This window comes from Nymphalis io, chromosome 21 (genome assembly GCF_905147045.1).
Source record: "Nymphalis io chromosome 21, ilAglIoxx1.1, whole genome shotgun sequence".
In the NCBI taxonomy this organism is placed as follows: Eukaryota; Metazoa; Arthropoda; class Insecta; order Lepidoptera; family Nymphalidae; genus Nymphalis; species Nymphalis io.
This window is the reverse complement of record NC_065908.1, coordinates 9369146-9394751: the sequence shown is the minus strand read 5'-3', so window position 1 is coordinate 9394751 and position 25606 is coordinate 9369146. Positions and strand designations below refer to the sequence as shown.

The window sequence follows — 25606 nt, the reverse complement described above, 5'->3', positions numbered from 1 at the left end:
TGGGTAAAACGTGAAATCACAAAAGTAAATCCTAACAATTCCTCATGCAAGTGGCCTGAAAATGGATTCTTTATGATTTTGGAAAAAGTATTACCTTGTAAAATATACGAATAAGGAGAAAGATATCTCATGAATTAATGTTGCATCCGCATTTATGTATGTAATTAATATTCAAGATCAAATTACATTATGTCAAATATTATTTTAATTTTTCTTTTGATTAATAGATGGCCCTAGTTATATTTTGTATCGCGCTATTTATTCTTGTAAGTACTTAATAAGGCTTGGCTTATTTAAAACGAGAGAACAATTAAACTATCTGACAAGTGTACATATTCGACGGTTTTATTCAAAAATTATTATAGTACTACCAGGTAACCCCAATCACATACATATCATATTACCTAACTGGTTCATCTTCCTAACCGGTTTTGATTTTGGCAATGCTTACAAATATAGAATATGTTAAAGTTACTTGGTTCGTCCTGCTTTTCTACCGCACCCCTCAATCGATCGTCTTGACGCAAATAGCTCGAGATATTTAGCCGCACATGAGCACATATCTATTGAAAGATATTATATTTGACCTTCTAAAACGTGTTCTAATTTTTTCTAATTATTTCAAATAGCTCCTTTAATAATTACTAACCTCATTTAACATCATAAAAAACGTATACATTAATATATTATCTCTATGTATACATCAAGTCGGACGTGACCACTTGCCGTTTGGTGGTACATGTGACCACCAAACGGCAATTGGTCACAGTCCATAAACATTATTGCTGTAAGTAATATTAATCATTCCTCACATCGCCCATGTGGAATCTATCTTGGGACCTAAGGTGTTATGTTCCTTGTGTCTATAGTTATACTGGCTCACTCACCCTTTAAACCGAAACACAGCGATACTATTGGTATTGGTGTCTGGAGATAGAATATGTGATGAGTCGGTAACTACACAGAAGGCCTCGATAAAAGACGCGTTTTGCGTCTTAACAGATTATACAGTTTTTCAGACTGCAGTCGCGAATTAATAGCATACTCTTTTTCAATCACATTTTAGTGTGTGTTTCAAACATTGCATAATTTTTAGCCAGTTTTAGTTTTGCACACACATTAGTCCTGGGTTCCAATAAAATTTACTAAGTTTGATTACTTTTTGCACTTGGATAATAACCAAAATATCTAGATATAATAATATAGTATCCATAAAATTATATTAAAGGACAAACATGTTGTTTAACATGTAAAACATAGATGACGAACATACATACATTAATTTTCATTTATATAGAATAAGACTAATAGCACTTTAAAATATTTAATGTATGATTTATGAATGACCTAGAAAAGCGTTCCAAGATCTCAGTTTTGGCAGCAATTTCGTAATTTATATTTTGATTCACGATTTTTTTATGTTAACATATTTTGTGAACTTGACCTTTCCAAATTTTTTCGCATTTGGAACGCAATCATCTGAACACTAATGGCCTTATTTATGAATGATGCTTAGCGGGTGATTACTTAATTGATGTATCTTCTTCTTTCGTATGTCAAATCGATAATGACAAAAGGCACGAAATTTATTATAACAAAACAATTTTATAAGTAAGGCCATTAAAGTTTATTTCGATAATGATAAATCATGAATACATATAAGATTTTTCTATCAATGTCATGTTATAAAATTTTAAAAATGATACTTACGTAAAAAGTGTTGTAAATGTTTTTAATTGAGAGTAATTTTTTTTTTTTTTTTTTTCGTAACAGCCTGTGAATGTCCCACTGCTGGGCTAAAGGCCTCCTCTCCTCTTTTTGAGGAGAAGGTTTGGAGCTTATTCCACCACGCTGCTCCAATGCGGGTTGGTAGAATTCACATGTGGCAGAACTTCAGTGAAATTAGACACATGCAGGTTTCCTCACGATGTTTTCCTTCACCGTAAAGCACGAGATGAATTATAATCACAAATTAAGCACATGAAAATTCAGTGGTGCTTGCCCGGGTTTGAACCCACGATCATCGCTTAAGATTCACGCGTTCTTACCACAGGGCCATCTCGGCTTAAGAGAATAATTTACTCGGCTTAAGAGTAATTTACGAAAAAGTAATTAATTTTAGTAAATAAGTTTATGTACATCTGTATTTTAGTGTAAGCCTTATTCAACAAATAAATATATAACATATATAACGACAAACATACGTTATTTTGAATAGTTCTATTTTCATTTATGATGTTAATACTATGTTGATCGATATTTAAGATCAACTGAACAACAACAAAATGAAGTAACTGACATAGATAGATTACTTATCGTATACTTTTTAACCGTAAAGGTGACATGACAGACTTTAAAAACGACTGTTCATTTAATAATCGGACTTCGTCTAATGGGGCTATGGAAATGGTAAAGTTCATTAAACTTTTCATATATAGATATAATAAAAACAAACGTGAAAGCAGTAATTCAATTTTTTTTTCTTTTCAAATTCTTTTAAATGGATAATGTATGTTTACACATGATTTATAAGGTCGTCAAGGGTTAACGACATTTGGCATAGGTACATTACACCCCGGCTTTTAGGAGGCTTTTTAGGAGGGTTGGTTTAAAAACGCATTTTTTATGTTTAAATGTTGATAACGATCTTAATTGATATATTTTGATTTAAGGACATACAAGCATATTTTCAGGGTTTAGTCAAACTTATTATGATTATCATACTTATCAATTCACTTTCACATTCACAATGAAGTTGATTTTTCAATCAAATTTATCAATTATCGATTAATAGATTACATAAAAAATACTTTATTGGGAAACATTAAACAAATATTAATTTGGAATAATAATTTTAAAAATCTGTGAAGTGTTACTCGCTAATGATGACAGCTATTAAAAAAATCAGATAAATTAAAATTAGCACAAAAATCCGGTGAAAAAGGACCAACTTTTCTAAAAATAGTGCTGCAGTACATGAATGCCATTGCGTAGATTTTGGAAACTTAGCTTACTGTAACAGCTAAAATATAGGATATATTTTACTAAGGGGAATATTATTTCCCAGGAGCCCGAAAACCAAATCCCCATATTTGATTATACGAGTACCATTTACAAATGTATTAATTGAATTAAATATTGCCCCTTGACATCGTATGATTCATTCATGACCTAAAAGAAATGCAAGTTTAAATCGTTGTGACGCACGAACATACTGAACCGTTCCGTTCTCCGAATGCCGATTGTTTGAATAACTTAAAATGTTAAGTTCAGGGTTAGACCTATTAGTGACTAACCGAACAGTTTACATAAAACACAAAGTATTTTTAAATGCAAAGATTCAAGTGTAATAAGAATTTTTTTTTTAAGTTTTAGGTGACGTAATCGCGGAGGTCAAATTAATATTTTCGTCTCTCTTATACATATAATTTGGACATTACGAAATGGATAATTATAGAGATAATTATAGAGATAATTATAAATCAAAATGGTAGTACATTATTTCTGAATTTATATAGAATACATTTTAAATATTATTTTCACTTTTAACAGCAAAATTCGGTTTTAATCAGCCTTACTTATTATATAGTTTCACGTAATTTTGACATATCATGCTAGTTATCTATCGCGTTGGTGTTGCCATTTAAGGTATTTTCAGTGAAAATATTTGTAAAAAAGTTAATCATGTGTAGGTTTATATATGCTTTTAATTCATATAATATTTGTTGAATGGTCTGATAATTTTGTTTTTACTAGTCGAAATGAATATAAAAAAATATAAATGTTAGGATATTTTAATAGAAATGAAGTTAGCCTGCCTCTATGATGTAATGGCTAGCTAAGAACCTCGTGTTCAAAAAGGTCGGCCAAGGCCAGTAAAAAGTTATTGGGTTTTCTTTCTTCTGGTAAATATGAGTCATTGATCCTGCGCCTGATCTCTTTGCAGTTCTTCCTGATTGCTATCCCATCGGACCTAAAAAAATGTGGCTTAGAAAACGCGCAGAAACCTATGCACTATAATACCTCTTGTGTGGGCTTGTCTTTGAAATTATCCAACGTGGCCGAAATTGGATCAAGAAAAATATTATTTAAATAATACTTCATAAATTCCACTGCCTACATAAAAAAGAAATGGACATATCTACGTATTTTATGTAAAACTAGAGTCACACTAGTGCGATTTACTTTGTTGGTATATCGCTTGGTTACACAGATGAGGCAAAGTTTTATAGATGACACTACACCGCTTCGCTTGGAGTGTGCTTAGTTCACCTGAAGGGCGGTCGGTATCACGAACCTTACCTCTTACCACGGCCCTCTCATCGCGATAACATTGTTCACCGATTTGACGCTTTTTAGTCCTTTTTACGGCAAGACGCAAATTGATTTTAAATAGCCTTTGCCAGTTTTTTATATAGAATAGAATAGGTAAACGGACTGGTATGTGGTCACCAATGCCTATAGATATTGAATTTGTAAGAAATGTTAACCATCGCTTAAATAGCCAATGCGCCACCAACATTGAGAACCAATATGATATGTGCCTTGTGCCTGTAATTACTACTACTCTACTACTAGGCTACTCACCCTTCAAATCGGAATACAACAATATCAAGTACTGCTGATTTGCGGTAGAATATCTGATGAGTGGGTGGTACTTACGCGAGCTTGCACAAAGTCCTACCACCATTATCATTTATAAAAGTAGTCTTTTTATAGACCTCTGCAACATTTTTGATAAATGCTGTTAAATTTAATCAAAAATAGGCAACCACCTTTTTTGACTTTTACGCATCCCCCACAATAAAAATGTGGGAATTTTGGACTGGTAACAAACAAGCCATTGAATTCCTAGCGATACACTCTGTGGATGTTGTGGGACGCCACGGTATCGCCTACGCATGCTACCGTGACGCCCCGACGGCTGGCCTGTCTAAGTGACCCTTGACTTCCGTACTTGTCCTATTAGGGCCGTGATAATACTAACTGCTTAAATGATTCGATACAATTTCCGAATATGACGTCTAAAAAATTAAAATAATTTATCTCAGTACGTTATGTATATATAAAGACTACCTACCACCCATACTACTGAGTCTAGCAACATGAAAATTTCCATACGAGTTCCTTTTACACTGTAGGCTATCACTAAGGAAGGATTTTTGAAAATTTAACCACTAAGGTTATATAACGGGACGATAGTTTGTTTGAAAATCCTTCATTTTTGAAGAAAAAGCTAAGGAATTTGGTATTTAGCGCTGAATTATGACGCGAGCAAAGCCTTGATTAAAACGCTTGCAGTTAATAAAATGGAGATCAGTATTCGTTTAGATTAATAAATGAGGATATTTTGTTTGTATTATCTAACTGAAAAACTCCTAAACCAATATACATAAAACGTATACCAAAAGATGCAGTGTGTTTCGGGGATGGTTTTAGTATATAATAAATAGCATACAATGTCTGTCGACTAATAAAAAAATAGACTATTTTTATTGTTTATTTACATAAAGTACACTTGCGATATCCATTTATTTCGCACTGAGGATCGGAATTGCGATTCAAAGGGGAAATGCTGCTAGCATTCTTGTTACCATTGCACGCGGTCACGATTTGTACAGTAACTAGTTTTTTTTTAATGTTTCTTTAAGGCTTTAATGTATATAATACTTTTCTAAATAAATTACATGTAAATTTGAAAATAACATTCTCCTTTTATTACTCATATCATGTGTACTTGATACTATCGAATAAAATAAAATTAAATATTAACACAGAAACCTCCCAAAATTAAAACATGTATTATAATTACGTTATGTACATCAATAGTTAGACAACGACATAGGGGTAACTAGTATTCGCCCCCGTGTTATGGGGAAGAGGGGCGGGTTTTAGGTAAAAAAATTAGCCTATATCCGTATTTCATGTTCAAGCTAGCTTTATACCAAATTTTATCAAAATCACATACATATAGAGCTACATCCATATTTATAATATTAGTATCGATGTTAAACCAAAAATACACGGCAATACCGTTACGTGTCATACAATTCATAAAGGCCCTGAAGCGTAAATCGCGCTGATAACATTATGTAGCAGGATACATATGAATAAGACTGTCATTTTTATTATGTATATTGACTTCATTATTGGCTGTATTTATGTAAATTATGATATCAAACTTTGAAAAGTTTATCTGCCAACGGACTCTTGGCTACGCTTTAAATACGTCGATAGGAGAGTCCCAGATTCAAATCTCAGGTCCTTTAGAACCTTTATTAATTCCTCTGTAATAGCGCAGAGTACATTTACATGCTTCCGAAAACACGGAATACTCGGTGACTCCTAAGCCTGGAAAAAGAAGTAAAACGGTTCACAACCGATGAAAAAAAATATAACGCCCTATATAAACTCCTTCGTATTGAAGTCGGATAAAAAATCTAAAACAACGCGTCCATTTTATTCAAAGTCATGGACAATAACTGAGAGATCGCATATCATTTTATGCGCATATTTATTTAGCGATACGGTGCAAAAAGCGATCCTTGTGTAATCTTACAGATTTATCTCCCAACCTAATAAAAACAATATAGGTATATAAATAATTTATTAAAATACAACAATATATTTTTTTTATTCTTGTATTTTTAAGGGACAACAATAATGATGATTATAATAGTCATTATTCATATTGATATTATATGCATAATATTGTATAACATAAATATTCACATAATACGTTTGATTATAAATATCATTTATATTTGTAATCAAATGTATATCAACGTATTTTCACAACTGGTTTGGTTTCCAATATGGGATCGGAATAATAAAGTTTTTGAGTATTCCTATCGAGAAATTTTCATTAGCAGCTCGTTGTTAATAATAATGAAAATAATACATGATGGCTCGTAGATTGACATTAGTTTTCGGTCAGGAAGACTATGTCACTATGTCACAGTGAACAGCGCCGGTCCTAACCTTGGTATAATCAGGGTATTGTGGGATTTTTTTTCAACGCCCTTCGGTCGACTCTTTCAATTCACGTAATTGGCTCTTCGGTTTTATGTTAAATAAATAATAACACCCAAATTGTTGAGAATCAAATTCTAAACATAAATACCTTTTTGAATTTTAATTATATAAATTCGCTCTAATTATATTGCTGATTCTTTAACATTAAGAAAGATCCTACAGCTACGTAATGAAAATAGTATATGGTGTTAATTTCAATGATAAAACTAAATGATAAAACCTGTGACGTAACAACACAGCCCGCACAATTCTTAAAAGCCGCCATCAAAGCTTTATTTTGCGCTGGAAATAGTTTTTCGCGTTTGACTTTTTAGCGCGCCTTACCACCTGGCACTTATAGAAACCGATCTCTACCGCAGAGCCGGCGCTGACAATGAAGGTACATAATATATATCGATGTGAATACATAAGCTTAGCAATTACAGGCACATTTGGTATATAGATTAGTTTGGAAACGTGACATTATAAACCGTGGCTTATATTGTCGCCAACGTCTCTCAACATATTGTGTCAATTATAAAACCAGTGTTATTAATACATATGAAGTGTCAAGTCGTTTAAACCGTGAACAGTGTTAATGTCAATGGCTAATATTGACCCAACAATCGGCCAATATTGGTCATAAAATAACGTCGATGACATTATTTTTAGCAACGTTAAGATCAGTCAAGAAGAATTGTCGTATAGCTATTGGATATTCACAGTTCACTCTTTGCCCGATCACTATGAAATTTGGCAAGTATATATTTTTTTAATGGAGTAGGTAATACTATGCATCACATCAACTTCTATTCTATTCAACCCATTGCCATGACTATTGTATACACAGGCAGGATTTTACTAGTTGCTGTTTTATATACTACCGGCCTTAGTTATAGATGCTTAGCGACTGTTTAGGTAACACTGATTTCGCTCTTTTTGTCTTTATTAATCTGACATTCGAAGGAAGAAAGGGCATTGTATAAATTAACATTCGCTAAACAAAGTTTATAATTAAAGTTCATTTCTCTCTTTCTGTGATTATTATATTTACATTCGAAAGAAGAAGACACAGCATTGCTTAAATAAAAATTCGCTAAATAAAGTTTATAAGTAAAGCCTTCATTTCTCTCTTTCTGCCTTTACTAATATAACATTTGACAGAAGAAGACACAGCATTGCTTAAATAAACATTCGCTAAACAAAGCTTATAAGTAAAGCCTTAATTACTCTCCTTCTGTCATTATTGAATTTACATTCGAATGAAGAAGACGCAGCATTGCTTATCTAACCATCCGCTAAACAACCCTTCAAAATAAGGCCGTAAAAATTCGATATTTTACTGTATTAATTATCCTATTCAAGAAACCTAACTTATTATGTAATTTGAAAAAATTCACATAAAAACATGCATGGAAACATAATACATCACTATGTAAAGTCTGTAAAGAAAGCAGATCTAATACCGTTTTTAATATTACACGATCAAACGATTCATTGATCCCTTCGAGCGTAAAGTGCTTAAAACGAACCGTTGCCAGCAGCTGTTATGGCACACGTTAGGTGTAAACTGGCATAGTAGCACATCAAAGATTTTAAACTTTACATTACAACATTATAGCATTAATATTAATTTTGAAATTTTCTTGCAACGTAAACATTTCACCTTCCCTTATATTTATTACGAACTAATTAGTAGGAAAATAATAATAAACAAATTGACACTTCAAAAGCTACTTATGCGAGAATTCGAGGCACGGGATAGCTAGTTTAAACTGGTTTATTTCAGTTTTAGTCACTATATATATTACACTACTACATGCGCAAAAACGTCTCTAAGCTGATTTATCTGTACAATGATCCTCTTGTACTATTTATTTAGTGGATGTTCGTTTGTTTATTTGGCAATCACAACTAATTACAATATTAATTAGTTTCTAATCATAATGTATTAAGTGGCAAGCTCGTCTAAACAGAACTAATTAGGATTGTATACTGGGAGAAAGGGTGATTGAGCCAGTGTTATTACAAGGAACATAATGTTTGTATTGCATCGACGATATAACGAATTGTTAAAATTTCTTACGGCGCCAATGTCTAAGATGTTGGTGATCATAACGTGGCCCGTTTGCCAGTCCTATAGGATATAAAAAAACATGACATGAATTCACACAACGTTCATTATATAAATCATATATGTAATTTATATACCGTATTTGTATAAAAGAATCTTGGATGAAATTATTTTTGATACAGTTAATGAAAATTCCATTAATCCCACTGAGCTTTGACTGATTTTTTAGGTCAGAAGCAACATTCTATATAAAAATTATGATTATGTACTATGTAAAGGTATGATTTAGTCTGTGATGAAATATAAAATCTTTTCGGTTTTAAAAAAAAATTATATATCAACAAATATTTATTGTGAAAATTAAAGTTTAAGTCATTACAAAAAAAAAATATTAATAATCTATATGTGAGTTAAATTATAGAATCGAAAATACAATAAAAATAATACGATCGAGGAATCGTAGAATGTTCAAACTTCAACATAACCTAAAAAACGGCAACCAAAAATATTGTATGCAATTTTTACACCCGTACTCCAACAATGGCGCCCGTTACGTCACGGGTGCGGCGACCTGCGCACTGCGCAGTCGCAGTGCATCGATCGCCAGTGCACCGCCTCCAGACCGATGTGTTTGACGCAATACTATGGACTACCGGTGTTACGGAGATATGTATTCGTCTACTTAGTTAGGTTATTGAGGTAATGCATTTGGTTTTTTATTGCTTTAATTTGAAAATGGAATGTTTTGCATTTATATTTGATCTTTTATTTTGAATATTCGAAATTCAATTATTTGATATTTGAACAACGTTGACGAGTATAAGAATACTAGTATTCACCCGCGTTTTAAGGAGTGGGGGCAAATATTAGGTAGAAAAAGTAGCCTATGTATGTCCTTGGGATTCAAACTTACTTCATAACAAATTTTATCAAAATCGGTTCAGTGGTTTACCATTGAAAGCGTAACGGACAGAGTTACTTTCGCATTTATAATGTTAGCATAGATTTCAAAGTAAAAAGACGATAAAAATGTGCAACGTAAAACGTTGTTTGATAGCGTTTAAGTTGGCGGCCTATAAAACTGCGCTAAGCCCGTTTAATGGCCCCGAGCATCCGGACCGATGTGTGCCCGCTGGTGCGGAATACAATGTTGAGACGATACAAGTTCAAAGCTTATAGCGTGTAAAGAAATACGAATACGTAAATAAATATAGAGGTTAAAATTAATGTTATTGATAAGAATTAAACATAGCATTGAGTATATATTATTATCGTAGTATTAGAAATGTTGAATGAGTATAAATCGCTAGCCGCTCTTAACTCGTACCAGGCTTATCTCAGTTTATTGCGTTACGTGACGATGCGCTGCAAACTATATTCTTAAGCTTTTCAGCAAACTACAGGAAACTACTTCAATGCAGCTGTATACTTTCTTAGCTAAATGTATATATTTATATACGCGATATACCACTGAGAGGCTCATCAAGTTTCTAGAAACTATAGGTCCGATTGAATTGAAATTAAGCACAGTAACTCTTTTCGCTTCGTAACTCACTTAGAACGGATTTTACGCCGTTCTATATGGTTGGACTTTTACGCAGGATCGTACTGGTTAGTTTCATTTGATTGTAATGAAATCAATTATATTTTAACAGATAATTTACCAAATTAATATATAAGATTTGTTTTAATTTTGACATTCGAAAATGGCCTTTAAAATTAGCATATATGTGTTTCGAATATTTATTAGATCATATCATTTACATAGAGATAATATTAGTAAAGCATCGAGACGAGACGCGAAAGACCAGCTGCGTCTTTGAAGTTTGATTAAGTATAATTCAGGGTCTAGATTTAAGACACAACCTCCATATATATTCGTCTTATGCTTTTCTTAAATAAATTTTCTTATATATTAGTAGAAAAAATGATATCGGTGATGAAAATGTGAAATATGATGTGATTAATTATAAAAACACGACCAATTGTATTAACAATTGTCGTTGTTGATAAAAGTTTTATTTTAAAATAAAATAGGCAGTCGGACTAGCAAATGGGCCACTTGGTAAGTGATCACCATTACCAATAGATAATGGCGCTGTAAATAAAAATATTATATACGAAACTCACATTTCCAATGCGCCATCAAGCTTGGGAACTAAGATGTCATGTCCCTTGCGCTTGTAGTTATACTGCTGACTTTCTTAAAACAGGATTACAACAATACTAAGTATCGCTGTGTACCGGTAGAATATCTAATGGGTGAGTAGCCCAGACGGGCTTGCACTAACTCCTTTTTTTAACGCTGAAAAAACGCGTTACGCGTTTCCCCCACGGGAACAGTGGGGCTCGCCGGTGTCCAAGGTGCCGAGTGCGCCCCGAACATTTGACTACCCACTAAAAAACCAGCGGTACCCTTTCCGTACAACGAGGATCGCTTTCGCATGCTACCGTGAAATTTGCACAAACTCCTACCACAATGTATATATTATTATTAACGTAAGTTTGTTTACTTAACACTCGTCTTTAAAATGTATAAAATTATGATATCCGGTTTTTCAGTTGTTTTTACTTTCATTTGATTGATTGATTGATTGACGAAGATATCATCCAATATCATTCATTTTTCATATGCTTGTTATTTTACTAAAAGCAAATTCTCTAATAATTTATGACCAATATTTAGCATTTTTTCTTAAACCGCAAAAATTACTAATTAGAGGCTTAAAGTAAAAATTTTAAATCGCTCGTCGCGTATAACTTGAAGTGCCCTATTTACGATCCACGGTCTATAGTAAGCGCTGAATCTCCCTTCAGAGTACGTGGACGTTCTTCAGAATATTCTAACTATAGAGATTTTTTCTCTGCATTGAAAAGGCACTCATATTTTAAAATTCACATATTCATTTATGAATAGAATTATTATAACTGCCGGAGTTTATTGAATTCGAATTGTGAATAAAAAAAGCTTGTTAGCAATTACGTACTTGTGTATTCAATATTATCTTAATAATGAAACTGAATGTTTGTTTGTATGTTTGATTTCTTTCGTTCCTAAACCGAATTGTGATAAAACTTTGGTGAGTTATTAAAAATACACTTTATTCAAGTAGGCTATCACAAGTACTTTTGAATTATCATTTTATAATGTCAATTTAACATAAAGCTACCACCGGTTCGGAATGTAGAGTACCGAGAAGAACCGGTAAGAAACTCGGAAGTTTTTTTTACTATTTGATTATTATACGTAATTATTATACACAATTATGTTTACATATTCTGTATGAATTGAACATCAAAAAAGACTAACATCAAGTTCTTATATCATATATATAATCCCGCACAGTATAATAATACTTATTTATTAAAAAAAAAATACTAATTCTGCGTACTTAAAAATCCCAGGCTAAAAAAAAATATGAAAATATATAGACTATTATTCTACCCGTGCTAGACAAAACACATAAAAAAAACAAAGTATTATCCTTGAAATGTCCCAGTGTTGGGCTAAGGCTCTTTCTTGAGGAGAATTTGGAATTTGTGGAAGATTTTCATAAAGCACATTGATTACGTAAAATCACAACAATACACAACGTAACCCGTCGAATTAAGTAAACATCATTTGCGGTATATTTTATTAATATTTACAGTACATATTATTACGGTAACATATAAATTGATTAACTTTCAAATCGGTTTCCATATAAATCCAATATAAAAACACCTACAACGTGTTAAAACGAACGCAATCAAAACGAGAATTTACCGACTCGCCGCATTTTTAAACAAACTTCGAACTACCCTTAACTAGTGTAACGCCACGAGTTACGAGCACTCGTAAATTTTTATTAAAACTTGCACCGATATTAAAAAAAAAACGCCTCCGTTTGACATGCTAACTTAATTGAGAGTATGACTTTTAACGAGGCTACATTAATTTCGAAATGTTACATTTAATTGGATAAATAAATAACATAGTAACAGTGAACGCGATGTATGTATGTTAATCTTTTCCCGCATATCTTTTAAACTGCTTATCATAATTTGAAATGAGGTATTGTTAGAAGTGTCTTGATCTATATCGCATTGAATATGGCACCCATTAAAAGACATAAGGTTCAATAAGAATATTATTATTACATTTATATATTATTATATATGCTCCGACGTAACACGGGTAAGAAGAAAAAAAAAGTAAGAATTTTATCTCGCTCTAATTTTGGACAATGAGATTGTTTTTTTTTGTTTCATTTGCGAACCTGCTTATAGCAAAATAGAAAGTATAAATAAGAAATAAGAAGAAAATAATTAATTGTATCCTACTGTATGCAAATATTTAAGTAGGATACAAACACAGCATGCCAATGTATAAAATCAATCTAGAAATAATAATAAACAATGAAAGATGTAAATAATAGTAAGAAAACAAAAACAATAAAGGACATGATAAATTTATAAAGTGAAATCATTATTACTTATTCAATAATACAGAATACATTATATGTATTTAAACAAGTATAAATGCTTATAATATATTATAATTATAATTTGATCGAGAGCCACTATCCTAGAAAAATCCTATATTATAAAAGTTTAACTACAAATATATACAACTTTATAATTTAATTTATAAAAGTGATAAAATTTTAAATAAAGAAGAACCTTTTCACTTCGAATGCTAACGCTAATAATGGTGTTTCTGTTATTTTCAGAGAAGTTTAAATTGGGTTGCAAATTTATGTGACTGTTTACTTAACCCGAACTTACTGGTACTGCCGTTGCCACCGATAACTGTTCAAGTTATTTTACTGCGTCACGGAGTATATTTGTTGTGCAACTATATAAGGTAGACGGATGAACTTGTTTGTTATTCATTTTCAATGTTAACAAATTTATATTACGTAACATACAGAATTGTACGCAAGCTTTCAATTATTCTGACGTTTCTAATACATTTTTTAATAAATGGGGACTTTAAAATACTGCGAAGAATTACACAAATTGAATTAAATATCACCAGGTCGTGTTTTTGCTCGCTAAAATATAAGACTTGCAAATATTAATAGCTCTGTCATACCTTCATATTAACCTACTGTTAATATGACCTGACTAACAGATGTGCCAACGATTATATGTAAGATATTTGAAAACGTACCAGACTCGTTCTAAAAATCAGTACTTTTCTTTTAAATAATTACATCTCCACTGCGGTTAGCATCGAAATCAAAAATTTACTGATGACTAAAAAGCAGTATTTAAATCAGGAAGTGAATAAACTCATTATTTTAAATATATCTACCCGAGCACTTCTCTACATGTATATGTATGTATACAACTCACATAGTAGTTATTCAACGCCAAATATTGATACTTTGTATTTCTGTTTTGCGATTTAAAATGTGAGAGAACCATTTTTATTAAAACATAGGGATATTACATCTTAAAACTAAAAAAAAAACTAATTATCGAACTTGTTCGGTATAGTTTGATAACTATAAATACTAATGAAATACAAAACCAAAGAGGGAATTATTTCAAAACTCAAGCTATAAATTAGAGAGATCCAGACAGCCAATGGCAAAGTTTAATATCTATATTACGAAATGCAACCACGAGTGCCCTCTGAAATGAAATCGGAACGTGAACCCAATCAGAAGCCAATGGAAAATTGCCTGGAAATGAACATTGTAGAATATTATTGCTCGATATCTTTGGATGTACTTTGGTATTCTATGTTTGAAGATGAAATAATGTCATTATTGATATCTTGATACTTGAAAACGCACGTAATTTATCAAAAAGCTGATCGATAAAACGCGGATTTGGTTATTGCTTTAAAAGCGTACTGAGTTTTCACATATGAGGTTACAAAAAATTTAAACTTGAAACAAATCATTATTAACTTAAATAGCCATTGATATAAATAAGAAATTTATATTGTACTAAAAGTGCTCCTTGAGGCACTCTGTATTTTTATTTGTCTTAGAGATAATAAGATGCGTTAGTATAAAGTTTAAATAAGATTACAAATTATTAGATACTATTTAGATTATTCTCAAAATACACTTAATATTTTAGATTTCTTACCCGAATTAAGTAATCCTTTTAATTTGAATGTTGATGAAAAATAATTACACATACAGACGCGTTTATATCTAAGGCAATGGTATCTATTTACTGCTCTGTGAGCAATTCTAGTCTGTTTTTACATATTTGTTGGAAACAGTCCATTTGTTTCCTCGACAGCTCAAACAATTTATACCTAGAATCTAGAGCAATTCACCCGTTTTTAATATGTTATCCTCTTAAAGTGAAATATTTACTCGTATTAGAAAAGGATTTATCTTCTCTGATAGTATTTTCTTATTTTTCTTTGTCTTTAGTCGTATTTAAATAATAACAATAAATATTATATACTAATAAATGAGATGTTTATTATGTAAATGAGTGATTTTAAAAACAAATTAAAAAATGCATACCACAAGATACAGCGCGTTTCGGAGGTTTACGGCCTTACGCATTACTTAGCGACTGATTAGACAAACATTTATTTCTCCCTTTCTCTCATTATTGATTTGACATTCAAAAGAAGAAGACACGGCATTGTTTAACTCATCACACGCTTAACAACTTTCATGAGTAAGGCCGTTAGTATTTAATATTATTGAGTGCGCGTGACAAGCGTGAATTTCATGTTCTTTACAATAAAGAAACGCAATGTGCACTACAAGTTTTTAAATAGGGAATTATATAGATACATTATACAAATAATAATAACCGAAACAAAATTTGACATAAAAATAAAAATTAAATATCTTTCTTGTATGTAAATATATTTGATGTGACAATCGAAGTACGACGGATTAGAATTGATGTAGTAAGCTGGACGTTTAGCCTCGTTCGTGTGCTGTCTTGTAATACTACAGTCTACAAACGTGTGGCTTACAAGCCCCAAGGTCACTAAGTCGGGTTAGCAAAAAGTATTCTAATGAGAGCTTCTCAGTATCTACTTCTGGTAATCGATAAAAAATCTTTAAACATTATTCCAGTTATATATTATTTTTAATAACAATATTGTTATACAAACGTAACAGTTTTCACCTGTTCACTCCTTCTACATATTGTTTAGTTGAAGTTTGAACGTCGGTCACGTATTACAAAATAAATTGTGTAAATCTTTAAATAAACTTTCATCTGATATAAATTGCAAGCGTGCGTTTACACAAGGGAGATCGGATAACGCTTTGTGCATACGACATGACTGTGCTTTCCTCCTTACATAACAATCCGTAACGGAAATGGTGAATCGAATTGAAAGTATAAATATCGAAAACATTTTTTACGTTAAATAAATGTGAAATTTTTCTTAGTATATTTACAACAGTATACTTCTTTATCTGTCTATGTCGGTCTGGGTTCTGGGTCTGGGTTTTTTATCTTAAATATATAAATATTATATTTCTTTTACTTGTAAATATTCTTAAACTATATGCATTTCATTATATTATAGGCAGATGAACGGGCAAATGGGCCAGCTGATGGTAAGTGGTAACACCGCCCATGGACGCGGGCGATCTAAAAAATAATAACCGTTACAATGGCTCACTCATCCTTCAGATCGGAATGTAGTGATAATGAGTATTGTTTTTTATCGGTAGAATATATGATGAGTGGTTGGTACCTACCCAGACGGACTTGCACAAAGCCCCACGACCTATTAACTTAACATCTTATTCAGTTGCTAATGTTTCCATACATTATGGAATCAATATTTATAGTAAATTTTTTACAATACAAGACCCTTTTTTTTAATACTGGAAAACCGCATTACGCGTTTCCACCGCGGGAACAGTGGGGGGATATGTGGGGCTCGCCGGTGTCCAAAGCGCCCCGAATATCGGAATACCCACTAAAAAACCAGCGGTACCCTTTCCGTCTTAACGAGGAGCGCCACGGGATCGCTTTCGCATGCTACCGTGGCGCTCTGACGGCCGGCCCTGATGCGGGCCACCATTCTCTAGGGAGGGTTCCCAGGGTACTGTGAACCCCCCCTAGTCCCAGCGGCGCCTATTGTGGCGGGGGGAGAAGGTGCGCATCGTGCCTTTTTTTTCTCCCCGGTCTTTTCCGGCGGAGCGGGTTTGCAGCGGCATCTTCTTCCCGCGTCCGCTCAGCAGCCTCCTTCTGTGACATCACACTATCGCAGAAGGAGACCATCTCCGACCAGCACCCCTCGCTTCCGAGCATCGCGTCGATTAACTCGGCAAGGAGAGGTCTCCTCTAACAACCGCCGCCAGGGAATGCCTCTGGGGCCCCCACGCGGCACACTCCGTCAGGGTGTGATGCGCCGTGTCGTGTGTAGTGGAATAAGCTCCAAACCTTTTCCTCAAAAGGGAGAGGAGGTCTTAGCCCAGCGGTGGGACATTTACAGGCTGTTACTATAATATTAAGTATACAACAATACTAATCCATACAAATGTATACTCTTTGTCCGGGGTAATCTTCAAAACTTGTAAATATTACAAATTATACAAACTTATAATAACTTTTTTACTTTCATATTTGTTAACAGGTGATTTAAATGCTTAAGTTTTCGATATTTCGTGTATAGTAACTGCTTACGTTAACACTGTTAGGTGAAGTTTTTTAGTATTCCAATTTCACTACATGATGTGTTCCCCCGCGTCTGTCTGGTTGTCTAAACGCGATAAGCTCAACCATTACCGAACGGATTTTCATACGGTTTTCACCAACGGCGGAGTGGTTCACGAGGAAAGTTTAGGTGTATAATTCATTAACGTTTTGTGTTATGGCTGAAATACAACAATGATTGTTGAAGATGTCGGAAAAAACATGTGGACTATACTGGCGTGCACTACGTAAACCAATATAAATATATGTAAAATATTACTATATAAACGTTTTATTCTACCCGTGAGAAGCCGGATCGCTTTTTTTTTATAGAAAAGTAAGGCGGACGAGCATATGGGCCACCTGATGGTAAGTGGTCACCAACGCCCATAGACACTGGCATTGTAAGAAATGTTAACCATCGCTTACGTCACCAATGCGCCAACAACCTTGGGAACTAAGATGTTATGTCCCTTGTGCCTGTAATTACACTGGCTCACTCACCCTTCCAACCAGAACACAACAATACCAAGTACTGCTGTTTTGCGGAAGAATATCTGATGAGTGGGTGGTACCTACCCAGACGAGCTTGCACAGAGCTCTACCACCAGTAGCTAGTATAGGTGATATAATATAACGCGACGCGAGTGTAACCATGGGGCACAACTAGTAAATGACATATAGTAGATTAAAGTAAATCCAATAATTTAATTAATAATCTGTACATTACGTGAGATGATGAGTTATATAATAACTCACAAGTGTAAGAGCAATGTCATCAAGTGACAGCTACCACTGTCGCCGCGCTTTCAGATATCAAAGTCATTATGACCGTCATATCAACAGTTATAACAGTTTCCAATCTCTCGGAATATTCTCTAAGATCATTTAGAAATTAAATCCAATGCCATGTTTAGTATATATATATATATATTTGTATGTATGTATATGTGTATGTATGTGTATGTATGTATGTATATGTGGTTAGTGGGATGTAGATATGTGTAGTCTATTAAATATTTAGTATCTCCTTTTTATATGTAAATGCACTTACCTGTTCTCTTACAAAATTCTTTCACCAAAGGTTGTCTGTTAGAGATCGCTATAAGCGATAAGACCGCCTTTGCGCACCATTTTTTATTTTCTTTTTCTTTGATTGTTTCCTACTTCTCTCATTTTATGTATATGTTGTGCAAAAAGTGTTAAATAAATAATAAATAAATAAATAGTTATGTATGAAAATGTTAATGTTAGGAGAAAGTTTATAAGAATATAATATGTGATAAAGTTCATCTAATCTTACATTATACAGTCCAATTAAATTTGAAATAATCGTTAATAATATTATAAATGGAAAAGTGGATTTGTTTGTTTGTGCGCTTTCACGTTTTAATAACTCAACCCATCGTTATGTGATTTTGCATGTACGTTGTTAAGAGTACAGAAAAGACATAAGGTACCTAAACATCCCCTCCACTTGCGGGCAGAGCTGAAGGCGGAAATTAGTCATTAATCAATAATCTATAAATTGAAGACAATTCTGTCATGCAGCCTCAAAATAAAACCGTCCACCATATAAACAATTATCCGTTTGTGTCAGTCTGTGGAATTTGAGAGTAAAACATTTAAAAAAATATTATTAATAGGTTTATCTATAATAATAATGTCCTCCAGATAGATTTCGGCCACGGCGGCCAATCTCAAGAGAGATTAGCTAACTACACAGGAGATATTATAGTGGACAAGTGTGTGCGCAAAAACAGGTGCACTCTCCATTCCCTAACTCTCATAATCCGATGGGAAAGCAATCTAACACGACCAGAAAGAGTTCAGGTGCTGGACCAACAGCTTTACGTGCTTTCCGAAGCACGGGAGTGTACACACTTCTAACTTTCAGACTACGGGCTGCTATTGAGAATTTTCGACGGAAAAACTCAATAACTTTTTATTGGCCTGACCTGTGATTTGAACCCAGGACCAATGTGTCTGCGGCCTTACATCTAGTAGCTAGACCAACGAGGTAGTCAGGTATATTAGACGTATATACTTAAAACTGGAAAGGTAATTGGCTGGCGATAAAGTTGAACGACTTGATTTGGTGAAATTGTCTTAAGTACTACTCAACTTACACGCTTAATTATAAGCAACCACTAACAAAAAAATCATTTGTAAATAAGAATTAGCTAGAAGCAATACTTAGTTAAGTTATTTTCCACAAGGTACGTAATATCTTAGTTTCCAATTTTGATTATGAATGTAATCGTCAATATTTCTTACGGTGTCCATTTACCATCAGATGGACCATTGGCTAGCTAGATAGCTGGATCTACCTATATTATAAAAAAAACGAATTGAATATAACTCCTAAAATAAAATGTACCTATGAACAAATTATTATATACGTCATATAACATTAGCCTAACGGGTGCTTTTATGTAAAAGCTTAGCGGACGTCATATATACATAATATACGTAATAGGAAGCAGACGAAATGAAATCCCCCCCTGATAAACTATGCATTGGAATCAAAAATTCTAGCTGGCGTTTTCAAAACAAACGTGCATTCTGTGTTAAATTCAAGCGGAATGCACCTTGACTGCGTCCGTTTACGACCTGTTTCTATGCAAACTGCGGACATAAAAACGGAGCACGTTTACACTTTGTCGTAACAAGATTTCCTTGATAATCCAAATGTCGAATCGAAATCAAAAAATCTTATCAAAGAGACTGGTGTGCAGATTATTATTTACATACATTATTTTAACGTACGTAATGTGACAATGTTATATTTTTAGCGTGTACTTGATAAGGATAACAAGTTTTTAGAGCTTATTATAATTAAGCTTATTAATTTATCTTAAAATATTTTAAATTTAATTATGCAACTACACTACTGGTAAACCAGCTCAAATGAGCCCGATATATCTCACGGGGATGCCCCGTGCAGACTTAGTCTCAGTATACTTAATTCATATAACATAACTTGCATAGATTAAATAAAATTTTAAACAATAATTCATTTAAAATGAATGAAATTATAAATATAAATTATTATAAATATATATTTCAATTATGTATATGTAATAATAATATAATAATAATGTCCTCCTGACCGATTTTGACCACGGCGGCCAATCTCAAGAGAGATTAGCAAACTGCGCAATACATACTCAGATAGACATATTATAGTGAACAAGTGTGTGCGCAAACACAGGTGCACTCTCCATTCCCTAACACTTATAATCCGATGAGATGGCATCCCACTGGAAACTCTGGACCACTGGACTTTCCGAGGCATGGGAGTGTACATTCTACCGCAAAACAGCAGTACGTGGTATTGTTGTGTTCCGGTTGGAAGGGTGGACAGGCACAAGAGACATAACATCTTAGTTCCCAAGGTTGGTGGCGCATTGGCGATGTAAGCGATGGTTAACATTTCTTACAATACTAATGTCCTAGGGCGTTGGGGACCATTTACCATCAGGTGGCCCATGTGCTCGTCCGCCTATCTATTTTATAAAAAAAAATCCTCCTAAAAATGGACTAGGCTCTGTGATAAATCTCGTGGGTAAAATTCTTTTCATTATTGGCCTGACCCGATTTTTGAACCCATTGAACCTAGGATTATGGGACCTTATAAACTAGACACTCCACCATATAAAGCAGCCAGATAATCTATCCATTATTATCAAATAAAGCCCTCGACACATAACACTCACACTAAAGTAATTTAAATTAGCAGTAAATATAACTTCCACAACATTCTCTATTAAAAAGTAAAATAAACATTTAAGCGCTTGTCCCGTCCTATCCCTTGTCTCGTTAATTGCTGGACATGTTCGCTGGCGTTTTTGTTAACTGCACACTCATAAAATGTTCAAATTGGATCCATTAACACCGAGATTGGTCATAAAGCCGGTACGCGGCTAATTTGGCGGTCTGTTCGGTTGGGAATGGCCTAAGTTTGACCAGCTCGCGTATTACCTGACCAGATAATGTTTAAACCAACCTTTTCCGTTAATTTTTATGAATGGAAATATAAGTTTTACTTTTTGTGAAGTAACATTGGCTGTCCGTAATTGTCTAAATGCTGGGCAAATGTCTCTTTTACTTTTAAGAAGAATGATGTTTTACTCCACAACGCAGGTTTGTTTGCTAGTTGGACAAAATTTCATTTGACAATTGTCAAGTTTTCTTTATAACGTCTATTTCTCGCGACGTTTTTGATTTAAAAAATGAATTAAAAACAATATTATATTTTGTACTTAGTGGAGTAGAAATAAATGGAATTTATAAACAGCAATTGGTAAGATTAACATACTAAACAATCTTCAAATGCTGGATTTTATTATTAAAGTTTAGTCTACTTGCATCTGTTATAAAACACAAGGGACATTTTAGTTCCCAAATTTGGTGGCGCATTAACGTTGTAAGGAATGGTAAAGATATCTTATAGTGCTAATGTCTATTAGTGATGGTGACCATTTACCATTAAGTTTCCTAGTTGCTTGCCCGCCTTCCTAAATTATAAAAATATATAAATATGAATTCACTTATTATAATATAATGGGTAATACAATAGCGCGTTTACAAACAGCATAGCGATATAAAAGTTGTAGGTTTTCGGTCTTGCTCTCTTGGGCTTTTGTTCCCATTCCTAGTAACAGTTTCACGCTTGTGAGTAAATTAATAATACCTTTAAAAAAGCATTCCCATTATTAATTTTTTTTAAAAACGTATCTATATTTATAGATTGTTTTCTTTACTTTCAGAGTCGAAGACGAAGCGTCTTCACCCGTAAACAAAGTAAAGTGAGTAATCTATTTATATGATTCTATTTATAATAGAAAACCATTTTATTGGTGTCATTGATTTTTCAAATCCTAACTATACTGAAATACTCATTGCCAATATAATGTCCAGTGTACCGTGCGTTCAAACTTGGGCAAAATGTAAAATAATCAAAAAATGACTATCGAATACGATTACAATAAGTAATCATCAATCACAATTACAATATAACGAAAGTAACCAAAAAAGTAAAGTGAGTGAGTCCAGTCCATTTATAATTATTATATCATTATTGTTACATATAGCAATTGTTTGATCCGTGTATAGGAAAATGTTTTGACAAAATTAATTGTCGAATTAAGAAATTTCATTCCTTGATATCAAATCGTTTGAGTCTAGTTAGGAAGATATATGAATAGGTGCACTTAATAAACCTTGCCTTATGATTAATTAAAAAGAAAAATACCTAAACCCCAAGTAATAAAGTTATTAATATTAAACTAAACAATGTTCCGAATAAAATTATTGAAATTTCTTAATTTATTGCAGCGACAAAAGCGGCCTCATCACGCCGCCCCAACAGAATGGCGGCGGGGATTCCCCCCCTCCGGAGAAAGAGAGGGCTGACCAGGAGGACAATGAAAAGAGTCACTCCGGTCCAGTCCCTCACTGTGCGGAGGGACCAAACGACGACCTGTACGCCATACCTGTCAAATTGCGTCCCAAGAAAGAAACATTGCCACCAGGATGGGAGAAACATGAAGGTATTAACAGACAGAACAGAAGTATACAGTCTTACGGATCAGTCTCATATTTCGTTACGTTTTTAATCGGGATGGCCCAGTGGCTAGACTAGTGAATTTTTTCGTGTCGTGGATTGTAATCCGGTAAAGCCCGGCTTAATATTTATGTTAATATTTATTTAAATTTCTGTTTATAATTAATCTTATGCTTAGAAAACATCGAACATGCGCATGTATATCGTAAAATAATACCATATGCATGTAATATAATCACACCAAAAAAGTCACAGATACTAATATTTACATAAGAAATTAGACTCAAATACAATTAAAACATTTTGTTTATTTATGATGTCGTTTTAACAGGCGAAAAATTCCACGGCGATTATGCTCAAGGGAGACTAGGGAACTTGTAGGATAAAAATCGTGCAAACGACAATCCACTTTCTACTCCCTTTCCTAATAATCCGATGAGACGCCAACCCGACACGATCGGAGAGCGTTTACTTTAGTACTGTCCGAGGCACGGGAGATAATGAGAATAACTTGACAGAAAAAAAACATTAATGTATATCTTAAAGGAAATTGAAAATATATGATTTCAGATTACATAAGGTTACATTAATTTTTCTTTGCATCATAATTACAGACAATGATGGTCCATATTATTGGCACATAAAAAGCGGGACCATTCAAAGGGAAATACCGAAAATGCCGCCCATCGAAGCGAGGGAGTCTCGCATATCTATGGTCCGAGACTGTTCGAACTTGTCAGATATCAAGTATGAAGGTGCTATGACGTCATCCGTCACCAGGAGTACCACGAGCGGTGCTTTGGATCATGTCGATCAAGACTTTGAAAGGAAACGAAGAGAGGAAGTAGCTTACAAGTGAGTTTGGTTGATAAAATTCATGTATCTTTAAAATTACCAAGTATTTTCACAAACCCGTTTTCTAAATAGTTATTCTACCGCCAAATAACGATACTTTACATTGTTGTATTCCGGCGTGTGAGCTAGCCAGTTTAATTAAGAACGGACATAACATTTTAGGATTAATTGACAGCACATTGATGGTGTAATTTAAATTTCTTAGTTGTGGCAGTGTACACATGCTATCGGGTGGCCCATTTTGGCATTCTTCTTCCTTCCCAAAATATAGTATAATAAATATCAAATTCATTTTAATCAACATAATGAATTATAGCTGTTGACAATTATACTATACATAACTAATGTTTTTTTTAATTTGCTTTTAATATTGTTATAATAAATATATTTTTAATTTAAATACAATATAAAAAATTACAATATCATGAATTGCATTAAGACATTGACATATAATATTTTAAGTATTTACTTATAAAATGAATAAAGTTAAAAAATATCAAAAAGATACTTATCAGCATTTGGTTGTGTGTTACGTAAGAACTGTAATACAATGTGATCGGTTACCTTTGGGTAAATACCTTCTAGTAATCGGTCTTATATCCATAGACGCCGCAGCTATCCCGTCCGTCCCGAGCAAGACGGGCGCGCTGTACGATTCTTCGTCCGATCTCTCGGCTGGGTTGAGATCTCCGAGGCTGACCTCACACCGGAGCGCTCAAGTCGTGCAGTTAATAAGTGTATCGTGGACTTGAGCCTCGGCCGCAATGACTTGCTAGACCAAGTCGGCCGCTGGGGTGATGTGAGTTACATTCTTGATACATTTCTCAATTTTTTTTAGTAATTTCCATCGATAAATGTAAAATGTTATATAATGTGTATTATTTATATCTAGTATTATAGACTTCTATCTTAGAATTCTATCTATATTATAGCAAAATTATAGCAGCTATGACAAAGGAAAATACAATAAAAGTTAAAAACTTAACATTTTGATATTTTGGTAAAATTATGTAACCGTAACTTGTAAGAGGTGTGTACTTTTAGAATTATTAAAAAGGTTTTTTTAATCGTTGTTGCCAACGTTTGTCGAATTGCCAACTAATTACCAACAATTATTGGATATGCTTAGGAGTTTACTTTTCATTCCAGGGAAAGGATCTCTTCATGGACCTAGACGACGGAGCCCTTAAGTTGATCGACCCAGAGAGTCTGAATACGTTGCACACACAGCCGATACACACGATCCGTGTGTGGGGAGTCGGCAGGGACAATGGACGGTGAGTGACCCAGGAGTTGTATAATGTGTTTTGAGTGTCAGCTAAGTAGAAATAATATTGTGACGTCTTTCCATAAAAAAGCTATTGTAACTTAGTTTGTCATGAAATAAACTTGCAAATATTTGACTAATAATAATCTTTTTCATTATGCATTCCGGGATTAGTGAAAGGTATGAAATAAAATGCATA

The 25606-nt window shown here is 33.5% G+C and overlaps 2 protein-coding genes across 9 annotated transcripts in view; one reads left to right on the top strand and one right to left on the bottom strand.

The window, feature by feature from the left end:
- The window catches only part of LOC126776758 (yemanuclein), a 425903-nt gene that overhangs the window by 373709 nt on the left and 26588 nt on the right, over nt 1-25606 (bottom strand). The gene's annotated exons all lie outside the window — the stretch shown is intronic.
- The window catches only part of LOC126776795 (protein Fe65 homolog), a 99581-nt gene that overhangs the window by 67328 nt on the left and 6647 nt on the right, over nt 1-25606 (top strand). For 7 of the 8 annotated variants that reach the window (XM_050499573.1, XM_050499579.1, XM_050499576.1 and 4 more), the window contains 5 exons: nt 22489-22527; nt 23057-23271; nt 23900-24140; nt 24747-24939; nt 25290-25417. In XM_050499573.1, the coding sequence (XP_050355530.1) occupies nt 22489-22527; nt 23057-23271; nt 23900-24140; nt 24747-24939; nt 25290-25417 (816 nt within the window). The remainder of the gene's footprint in view (nt 1-22488; nt 22528-23056; nt 23272-23899; nt 24141-24746; nt 24940-25289; nt 25418-25606) is intronic. The other variant, XM_050499574.1, reaches the window with a different exon arrangement.